This window comes from Macaca fascicularis, chromosome 10, assembly GCF_037993035.2.
Source record: "Macaca fascicularis isolate 582-1 chromosome 10, T2T-MFA8v1.1".
Taxonomy (NCBI): domain Eukaryota; kingdom Metazoa; phylum Chordata; class Mammalia; order Primates; family Cercopithecidae; genus Macaca; species Macaca fascicularis.
Genome location: NC_088384.1, coordinates 28,607,873 through 28,618,982, shown reverse-complemented (window position 1 = coordinate 28,618,982; position 11,110 = coordinate 28,607,873). Strand labels below are relative to the sequence as shown.

Sequence of the window (11,110 nt, the reverse complement as noted above, 5' to 3'; positions counted from 1 at the left end):
ATCATTTTATCCTTCTCATGCGATTATTCTTTGAAAGCCTAGAACCCTTTTCACCATGGGCACCCAGGTTCTCCACATGCACAAGTCCCTGAAGGGTTGGTGCTTCTTGGTGTGAGTTCCAGATCCTGATTTTCTGGTGGTTCATGGTGTTACCACTGACTCCCATGTCCCTCCTTGTCCCCCTAGTATGAAAATGAGATATGCAGGATGCCAACTTTCCAGTCCGGCATAGGGGAGAAGCTGTTGGAGTCCCTGGTTCCAGCCTTTCTAACTAAACCCATCTCCTCCTATGCCACCTGCCTGGGCCCCTCCTGGGACTTTATCACCGTGCCACACTTTTTCGAACTACTGGTTAGAAGGTGAGTGTCCATCCCCTCCAAGGCACGGAGGTGCTCTGTCCCCTACTGGCTGGGTCTTGAAGATGCAGCTCTCCGAGCCTCGGATGGCTCCTCTGGAAAAGGGAGTAGTGAGAACATGAACCTCACAGGGTTCTTGTAGGGACTGAATGATTTAAGACATGGCAAACAAAGGGTTCCCTAGAGCCTAAAATTCTGGACAATGTGCTAGGGGTGCTGTGATTCATGTTTATTATTTTTCTCTTCCCACTCACTGAAGCAGCTCTCAGCATTCTGCCGCAATGGCCCATCTCTCTTGCTGTTTGGGAAAGCACATAGAAAGCAAGTCTGCAATGGCATTGCTAAAGGATGTCTGAGTTTCCTTCTGGCTGGTCTTTCTCCTTGACACAGACAGAAGAGGGGTCCCTTGGTGCTGAAAAAGGAGCCACAGGCCCACTCAGACATCTGGAGATGCTCACTGGATTCTCCAATGGTTGGGGTTCACTCATTCCACACATACATACAAAACACCTCATTTGCTCTTCTTGTGGCTTGGCATAATTTCATAAACAAAGCAGATGACAATCCCTGGGCCTCAATTCTACTCAGAGTCAGGCGCTCACAGTAGACAGAATAAACAAATCATATCTACAGAACGTTAGAGGGGAAACCCTCATGGCCTCCTCTACATATGGTGGCATCCTCCCAGATTCTGACTAGAATGTCGGAGCCCAGCAACAAGTATAAACTGGGGGGATTTAGGGTTCTGAAGGGCCTCTTCACCCACAAAACATGGGGAGAAATATGTGGACTCTGGTTGGGAAGAGACTAAAGGAGCCCTGGGGTTCATACGTCTTATAATTTCCACAACAAGGCTGACATCTGGGGACTTCCCTCCTACAAGAGGCAAATAGTGAGTTCTGTAAATGGAGACTTAGGTCCCCTGAAAAGAAGGGGTGAAGCTGGGGTCACAGCTGGCCACTGAGAGACTCATCCCCAGCACCATGGCTTCCCAGCTCTCCCTGTCCTACTCCATCTGACATCTGCCCCTACCCTCCTAACCCCAGGACCAGGGGACCCAGAGCTGGAGCTTTGATGAGCAAGCTGCTCACAAATCAGCCTGGAGCTGAAGTCTTGAGTGTCCAGGTGCACAGTGCTGTGCTCCAGGGCCTTTGGGAAGAGAATGTCAGTGGGACGCCGGGGCACACAAGGGTCTGTAGAGCCCTGTTGCATGGCCAGGTCTGCCCCATCCAGGACAGCACTGATGGCTTGGGGTAGGGTGGGGCTGTCCTCTACACAGGCAGCAAGAGGCCAGGGACCCAGAACCACGCAAGGGTGCCCTGGAGGGTTGTGTGGGAGAAGGCCAGGCCTCTGACTCAGCTGTCCACTCCATCACCAGCACCACCACCTCCATTTTGTTCACCTGGCCCCCTGAAAACACTTCAGTTTGCTATCAGCCCCCGCAACAATCATCTTTCCGGATAAAGCTGGCCTTCAGGAACTTCGCCTGGCCCGGACTGGGCTTGGAGGACCACCAGGAACTTGTCCTAGGCCAGTTGGTGCTTCCGGAGCCCAACGAGGCCAAGCCAGATGGTGAGGTGGCTTGCAGTCTGGAAGACTTTCCGGGGGTGGTGTTTTGGGGCTACAATTCCCTTAAATTCCATCTGGTCATTTCTGTGCTTGGAAAGCCCAGTGAATAGTGACTGGTGTGGTGACCTTTTCTCCTTTTCCAGATCCTGCTCCACCTCCTGGGCAACACGCATTAACAATGCTGGCCCTGGAGCCAGCACCACCACTGCTGGCGGACCTGGGGCCTGCTCTGGAGCCAGAGTCAGGTGCAGCCCTGGGTGCACCAGGATATCTACATTCAGCACCAGCACCAGCACCAGGGGAAGGGCCCCCTCCAGGGACATCACTGGAGCCACAGTCAGCCCCAGAGGCCCCCTGTCCCTGTCCCGGGACTGTCCAGAGCCAACACACTGAGGAGCTGCCGGACATCACGACCTTCCCTCCCAGGCTGCTGGCTGAGCAGCTGACCCTCATGGATGCGGTGAGCAGCTGGGCTTTGCAGGCTGTGCCTCTGGCACCAGCTGTCTCAGACCAGCCTCTCCCTGAGGAGCGGCCAATGCCCTGGGTCCAATTTCAGCCCCACTTCTTACCAACCACGGGATCTGGATGAGTTTCCTCACCCACAAGCCTTCCCTGTCTGCATGTGGACAGCAGAGACGGGACATCACCCGTGCCAGCTGCACAGAGTGACTGTGCAGACTGAACGACAGGGGATGGACAGAAAGCAGGACAGGGCAGGTGCTCACTGAGATGCAGGCAGGGCCATGGGTCACTCACCCAGCTGCTTAGGAGCCTCACTACCCTCAGCACCTATTAGGTACCTGATGCATACTAGATTCTATGGCAGACAACCAAACAGAGCCCACAGTTGCAGCTGCCACAAGGAAAGTGCACTGGTATGGAGAGAAGGAGTAGAGGGCTGATTGGGATGGGAGGAAGACAAGGTCTCAGGACGGGCTGGCCTTCTAGTTCTTGGAATGCAGATTGCCTGGGAGAAAATGTCACTCTCTCTTCCCACCCTTGTTGGGTTCTGGCCATGATGCATTCAGGGGCCTTGATCGGCAGAAGACCAAACCCAGGGACTCCCACAAGTCTGGAGCATATTTTAAAGCTTTCAGAGCTCCAGCTTGGTTCCTGCCAGAGACCATGGATGACTGTGAGCTCAGTCCCTGCCTGGGACTGTGGGTGACTCTGAGCTGGTGTGTGCTGTGTCCGTGACACTTTCCTCCTCCCCCAAAGGAGCTGTTCAAGAAGGTGGTGCTCTACGAATGTTTGGGCTCCATCTGGGGCCAACGACATAAGAAGGGGAGTGAGCATGTGGCACCCACAGTTCGTGCTACCATCGCACACTTCAACAGGCTCACCAACTGCGTCACCACCTCCTGCCTTGGGGACCACAGCATGAGGGCCCGGGACAGGGCCAGGGTGGTGGAGCACTGGATCAAGGTGGCCAGGGTAAGCCATGGTTGGGCCTTGGGATTCCCTCTCTAAAAATGGGGAACTGCCTCTTCTCCTCCCTCAGCTTTCAGGATTGGCATCTGTATCTCTAGCCTGAGCCCTGCACATCCCCTAGGCCCTTCTTGCCAGAGCTTTCCTGACCTTGACTCCTATGGCCCAGTGGTGGCTGCTCACTTCCAACCTGGGCTCTTCCTTGGGTTGCACAAAACTCCTCTTAGATGAGTGACATTCACTTAGCCCCAGGTGTGCCCTCCTGAGGCTCCCTGGGCCTCTGTTTGTCCAGGAAGGGAGATCTCAGCAGAGGGGGCTGAGGCTGAAGTGGGCTGGACTCCAACTCTGGACCTCACAGCTCACTCTTCCCTCTCCAGGAGTGCCTACGCCTCAACAACTTCTCTTCAGTACACGCCATCGTCTCTGCTCTGCGCAGCAACCCAATACATCGGCTACACAAGACATGGGCAGCAGTGTCCAGGTGAGGAGGGCTCTCTCCACGGGAGCACCAGGGTTGACCTAGGGACCTATAGGTCTCCCCATGTGCCCTCAGTGACTCTGAAAGGTTCTTGGAGACCAGGGACACTGGAGGCAGGGATGGGCTGGTGGGTGTGGTCACTAAGCTGCCCTGGACTCCTAGGCAAAGATTTCCAACTCAGGACTAAGGATTTTTAACCATCAGGAACAGACTGGAGCCAACTGGAGGCTTTCAGGTGTTTGTACCCAGCAGTGGAACTGTGTCCAGCTGGAAGCTAACTGTGAACACACAGGGGCTCATGTGAAGTGGAGATGGGCCAGGGGAGGAGCATGACAGGTCCCACCCTGGTCATCTGGAGCCCTTGTCATCAGAGGACCCCACTGAAAACTCTCACCCAGGAAGTTGGGATTCATTGGGTTTTCAAATAAAAGGGATTGCAACTCACAAATCTCCCTGATTATTCCCAAATTTACCCTTCTTTCTTTCCTCTGTCCATAGCAAAAGCTCAAAATATCTAAAAGAACTCTGCAAAAAAGACACTGCAGTGAAGAGGGACCTGCTGATCAAGGTACAGTGGAGTCTGGGAGATGCGCGACAAGTGTTTAAGGGTCAGAGAAAGAGTGAGTTTGGAAGGGCATTGGACCCAGTGTGGAGTGGTTATTTTGTTTTGACTTACATACTAAAAGTGGACTTCAAAAATACCCTCTATGCCTACCTTGGGCCAACAGAAAGAGAGGTGTGAGGGTCCATGGGCACATGGGGGCACAGGGGCAGGAGGCCCTGGAAATGGGATGTGGCAATGGTTGCTGGGTTTCTGAGCGGGGGTGATGAGCTGCAGCATTAGCAGGGCTCTGGCTCCCATGCTGGTCCATGCTGCTGGCATGGAGCTTCCTCCACACTGAGGGGTGGTCATGGTAGGTGGGACTTTCTTCCTTTCTCAAACTGACCAGCAATTCCTCAGGAAGCCAGGCCTCTGCTGCTGCTTCTGTCTGCAGCGCACCTCCATGGGCAGGGGGCCTCTATCCGCACTGGGGGAAAGAGGGAACCACAACAGAGGAAGCTCATGTGCCAGCGAGTCCAGTGGATCACCCAGCTTTGGGTACCAATGGGCATACTCGGGACAGATGTACGTGTTTGCTGGGACTCCCTGCTCTGCCCTTTGTAGACACCCAAAAATGGTCATGTCACAGGATTCTCACCAGTTAGCAGTGACACACGCTCATGACAAGTATCTGGGGAATTCATGCATACCTCAGCGATACTCCCTGACCAGATCTCAGAATCTTCCATGCAAATGAGAAGGCAACATGTCACCCCACCCAGGATTCTGGAAAAGCCTGCCATGTCAGTGAGAGATGGCAGCTCAGGAGGCCACTTCCTGAGTGGAGGAAGAGAGAGTTCTGTGCACGGAACTCCCCTGGGGGATCATTGGCGAGGCAAAACCTTTTTCATGGCTCAAACCCAGTTTGTGTGGCAGAGACTCCAGTGGGGCTCAGATAGGAAGGTGCCACTTAACCAGGTCTCCTAAACCGCCCTGTCCCTTTCCCATCACGACTGTGCCTGGCTGGAGACCTAGATACTCACAGACTCCAGAGAACACGACCCTGATGGGTGGTGGTGCTGGGATGCGGGGTGAAGGCAGCCGAGACAGAGACTCCAAGAGGGGATGGAGGTACCCTCTCTTTTGGGGCCCTGGGGAGTCACTGCCCACTCAGGGCCTCTGTTTCCTCATCTGGAAAATAAAGGGATGCTCAGCCTGTAGTGCGGGCCTCACAGGGTGGAAATGAGGTTCGAGAAAAGAAAGCAATTTGAGGGTGCTCGTGCCTGGTTCTTCCTCAGAGGGATGAGGGGGAGAACAATGGCAACAGCTACAGGTAACTGAGCACTCAGGAGGCCCTGTGAGGTAGCTGTGGTTTTCATGGCTCTTTACAGAAGAGGAAACAGTCACAGGGAGGCCTGACTGCATGATTGGGTGACACACACAGGGAGTGTGGGGCTGGGCCAGTCCTATCAGCACTGTGCCAGGTGACTCACGCCAGTCCCTGGGGATCCAAGTGCGGGGTGGCTGGGGTGTAACTGGGGGAAGGGAGGAGAGCCTCACTCTCTCCATCACTGACATCTGGCAGGCGGGGATCTTTAAGGTGGCCACGCAGGAGAGGAACCCCCAGAGAGGCCAGATGAGGCTGCGGAGGCAGAATAAGGTGAGTGAGCCTGTGGCATGGAGGGACTGCAGGGGATCAGAGGACAGGGTTGCTTTCCCCACCAGCTGGAGGCCTCCATATCAAGGCAGCAGGGGCTTCCTCGCCAGCCCTGTCCTCTTGTGGCCACTGGGCCTGGAAAACCTCCATTTGAGAGACCAGAGCAAGACTCTGGGAAAGCTGGACCCAAGAGTGTTTGTGGGGAAGGGCAAGGCTGGGACCACAGGCCCTTGTGAGTTGTTAAAATCCCACCATAGGCCAGGCGCGGTGGCTCACGCCTGTAATCCCAGCACTTTGGGAGGCCAAGGCGGGCGGATCACAAGTTCAGGAGATCGAGACCACGGTGAAAGCTGTCTCTACTAAAAATACAAAAAATTAGCCGGGCGCGGTGGTGGGCGCCTGTAGTCCCAGCTACTCGGGAGGCAGAGGCAGGAGAATGGCGTGAACCCGGGAGGCGGAGCTTGCAGTGAGCCGAGATAGTGCCACTGCACTCCAGCCTGGGGGACAGAGCGAGACTCCGTCTCAAAAAATAAAATAAAAAATAAAAATAAAAAAAATCCCACCACAGAGAAAACTAGGAGTGCTTGCTAGACTTGGAGGTCAGCTGTGATAGAGGAGGCAGAGAATTGGGAAAGGCAGCTGAGGGTCTTTGGCTGCTCTAACCGGGAGACCTGGGGAGGAGGATTCTGGGAGACAGGGGCTGATGGGATTTCATGGGATAAGACCTTGGGCAGGCACCTGAGGACCAATACTCATCACCACTATCCCTCCCACCTCCCCACCCCTCCATGGCACAGGGCGTGGTCCCCTTCCTGGGGGATTTTCTGACTGAGTTACACAGGTTGGATTCGGCCATCCCGGACGATCTGGATGTGAGTTAGTCTGGGGCAGGCTGGTTGGGAACCAGGATCCTGAGGCTTGGGAGGAGAGGGGCCTGGAAGGAGCATTTAGATCTCAGCCCTTGGAAAACCTCCTCTCCTGAGAGCCTCACAGCGGCTCCTGTGGGTGGGGGTGTCAGGCCCATCTCATCACCTCGGAATGATGGAGGCTCCATGGCAGCCACCAGTCCCTATCCCTGAGTGGTGAAGCTGCAGAGCTGTCTGACTGCAAAGCTGCTGAGGTGTAGGCTGAACTGGACTCAGCCTCTCTGTGGGGTAGTCCCGTAATAGGAGGGTGAAATTGAGCCTTTCCAAGGGCAGGCAGTTCCAGGGTCACTGAGTGCTTTCTATGAGAGACCTCAGTTTCTCTGTCTGTCATCAGAGAGGGTTGGGGCAGTGTCCCTGAGCCTCAGCTCCCTTGCCCCCTGCTCTAGAGCCCGGAGCCTGAGGGAGGTCCAAGTCCTGTCATGTGCACATCCCCTGACCCTGGTGGCCCCGGCAGTAATGCAGCATGGGAAGGGATGGGGTGGGGCTGGTTGAGGACCAGGGACCTTTCTGATGGGCTCTATCTGACTTCCAGGGCAACAGCAACAAGAGGAGAAAGGTGAGCAGCTGGGGCACTCACATTGGTTGAGGGTGGGGATGTGGACGTCACAGTCCACCCTGGACAGGACACTCCCTGGCTCCATCCTCTACATCTTAGGTTTACTGGGAGGGTTTGACACACACAGGAGGAGGAGACCTATCCCAGTAGAGAAAGTGGCAAAGGCACTGGAATGAAAGACCAATTCCTGCAGGAGGGGCTGTTTACATCCAACTCTGAGAACAGGCTGGGGGCTGCATGGGGCCCCTTCAGAGAACGGCCCCAGGGACCAGTCCCTTCTCCTTGCCTGTCAAAGGCCCCCTCAGCATCTTCCACCCAGGCCCTGTCAGCATCCTGCCCTCTGTCTCTAGGAGGTCCGAGTTCTGCAGGAAATGCAGCTGCTCCAAGTGGCTGCCATGAATTACAAACTTCGGCCTCTGGAGAAATTTGTCACTTGTTTCTCAAGAATGGAGCAGCTCAGTGACAAGGAGAGGTGAGGGCCTGGGAGATTGGCAGAGGGTGGGAGAAGGCTCTCCATTTTTTTTAAACATGGTCTGGCTCTGTCGCCCAGGCTGCACTGCAGTGTCACCATCTCTGCTCACTGCAACATCTGCCTCCTGGGCTCAAGCCCTTCCTCAGCCTCCAAGCAGCTGGGACTACTGCTATCCACCACCATGTCCGGTTGTTCTCCTGTTGTTGTTCTGGTACAGGTGGGGTTTCATGATGATGTCCAGGCTGGTCTCAAACTCCTGGCCTTAAGCAATCCACCCACCTCAGCCTCCCAAAGTACTGACAGTACAGGTGTAAGCCACCCCACCTGGCCTAGAGGAGGCTCTCTGTGGATAGCAGCAGAGAGCCTGTGGCCATGACTCCACGGCCAGCATCAAGCCCTGTTGCATGGGTACCGCTAGGGACCCAGGATTCCAGCTGGGCAGGCACTGAGAGGGGACCTGATGTGTGGCTCATGGTGGCCTCACAGCTGCCTCACTGTCCTGCAGCTACAAGCTGTCCTGCCAGCTGGAGCCCGAATCCCAGTAGGCTGGAAACATCCTGCAGTGGCTGGGGCCGCACTGGGATGCTGGCCAGAACACCGGCTCTGCACCATCCTTCACCCAGACCGTGACACCAGGGAACCACATCTAGGTGGCTGGCAGCACAGCTGCATCTGGCCCCTGCTCTTCAAAACCAGCTGCTCCTGCTGGCCAGGGTCAGGCCATGGGACTTTTGCCAGGCAGGCGGGAGACCATTTTATCTTTATTTTCTTTAGTGTATAAGTAAGAGGTTTTTTTTAACTTTCATAAAATAAAATTTTAAAACACTATTCAGAATGTTCTATAGTTGTTGAATGAGAACAGTAACTCCAGCGCAGTAACCGTATGCCAGTCTTTAGGATTCATAGTCTAGCATGTCAAATTGAGGCTATGGCTGAACAAGTCATGGAACAGCATTCGCATTACACACGCCAACCATTTAATCTTTTCCTTCTTTATTCAAATTAATTATTGTTAACTTTAAGGAAAACAAAAAACAAAACAAACAAACAAAAAACCCTTAAAAACCATAATGTGTCACCCAATCTACCACACTTGTTTTACTGACCAGCTACTCTCAAACTTAAATTCTAGTTAAATTCAAGTTCCACTGGGTTACTCTACTTTTTTAAGTTGTAAATACTTAATGAATCACTTAAATATTTACTGAAGGGCTGGAGATGGGAGGTATTTAAGCAAGTGGTATGGCTGGCCTTCTCCAGAAGTCCTGGGCAGAAGGGAGCTGGCCATCAGTCTCTATGAAATACAGATAAACTTTTTCCACTGTGGATCTTCCCAGACTTTCTGACACCTCTCCCCTAAGTGAGTATCAAGGAAGGAGAGAATTGTTTGAACTCAGTATCTAAAGGATGTCCCACAGCTTAATTTGAACACAAGCCCCATTGTGGTATATCAGACAAAAACAAGCCAAAGAAGTCAACATTTCAGGGTCTGAAACATGTAATGCCCCCAAATCAATACAAAATAAACACCTACATCCAGTCCTGGAGCCACAAAGCTCCTATAAGAAAAATGGGAGTTTGTATTTCAGCAAAACTTCTATCTATGCATGCAGTTTGCAAAAAAGAAAGAAAACAAAAGCAAAAATTATCTATGGCAAGAAACCCTTAGACCATGCAATTGATTTGGCAATACCTTTTCTTTCTAATTCTTTGTTCTTTTTGGATGGGACACAAAAATCACTGCTAACAAATGTGAACACAAACACATGGGACTATACATCATCTTAGAGCTTCCGCATGGGAAAGAGAAACAACGAACCATTAAAGAAGGCATCCTGATGAGTTAATGTCCTTTGTAGGGACATGGATGCAGGTGGAAACCATCATTCGCAGCAAACTATCGCAAGAACAGAAAACCAAACACCGCATGTTCTCACTCATAGGTGGGAATTGAACAATGAGAACACTTGGACACAGGAAGGGAAACATCGCACACTGGGGCCTGTGGTGGGTTCGGGGGAGGGGGGAGGGGTAGCATTAGGAGATATACCTAATGTAATTGATGAGTTAATGGGTGCAGCACATCAATATGGCACATGTATACATATGTAACAAACCTGCACATTGTGCATATGTACCCTAGAACATAAAGTATAATAATAATTTTTAAAAAAAAGAAGGCATCCTACAGATTGAAAGAAAGTTCAGCAGAATCATATCTGTGAAAGGGGTTGCAATCTAACATGTATGAGAAACTAACACTACTCTAACTCGGAAAATGAACACAACCTAATACCCAAGCTAAAACTGGGCAAAGAACCTGAACAGGCACATCTGAAAAGTAACCACGAAATTGACTGACAGGTCACAGAGAAGTTGCTCAACTTCACTAATCCTCACACACATGTCTAAGTGCAAACCACACTCAGATACCTCTCACTCTAATTAGAATGAAACTTACCAAAAACAGCAAAAAAACCCATACATTCACAGGCAGTGGCCAATGTAGAAATGCAGAAAAAGAGATTTTATACACTATTGGTGGGAATGTACATTACTATACACACGAAGCGGAACAGTTGAAGGTATCTTAAACATTTTACAACTACCCATTCACCTAGCAATCCCACCACTGGTTATACACAGAAAGCACATGGAATCTGTTATGTTGAAGAGATATCAGCCTTCTTATGGCAACTGAAGCACTATGCACAATAGCGAAGGTATCCAATCAACCTACCTGTTCGTGCACAGATGAAGGGATAAAGAAACTGCAGTACACATGGCATCCTCTTCGGCCAGAGAAATTCATGAAACCATGTCATCTGCAGCAACGTACAGAAACCTGGAGGACATGACTTTCAATGAAATAAGCCAGGAAGAGAAAGACAAACGCGGCATGATTTCATGCATGTGAGAATGAGATCAACTTTCTCTCTAAACGACCTTATCTCCTAGATATAGAAAGTTCCACAGTGGTGAAGAGAGGCTGGGAGTTGGAGAGTCAGGGCAGGAACTGGGAAATGGATACAATGTTACACTCAGATGACAGGAATAAATTCAGCTGTTCTATTCCACAGTAGGATGTCTAGAGTTAACCGTATCCTACCATATTTTCCAAAAAAGT

The 11,110-nt window shown here is 51.9% G+C and overlaps 1 protein-coding gene across 1 annotated transcript; it reads left to right on the top strand.

The window, feature by feature from the left end:
- The first annotated feature begins 422 nt into the window (after window positions 1-422).
- Window positions 423-10,271, top strand: LOC102125458 (ral-GDS-related protein-like). Its single transcript, XM_065522394.2, is given in 13 exon segments — window positions 423-1,609; window positions 1,735-1,928; window positions 2,069-2,385; window positions 3,144-3,359; window positions 3,731-3,834; window positions 4,330-4,399; window positions 5,958-6,032; window positions 6,827-6,901; window positions 7,488-7,511; window positions 7,862-7,983; window positions 8,201-8,291; window positions 8,489-8,609; window positions 8,612-10,271. Coding segments are annotated over 13 exon segments (1,734 nt in total). The 5' UTR covers window positions 423-1,430; the 3' UTR covers window positions 8,758-10,271.
- Window positions 10,272-11,110: the final 839 nt, after the last annotated feature.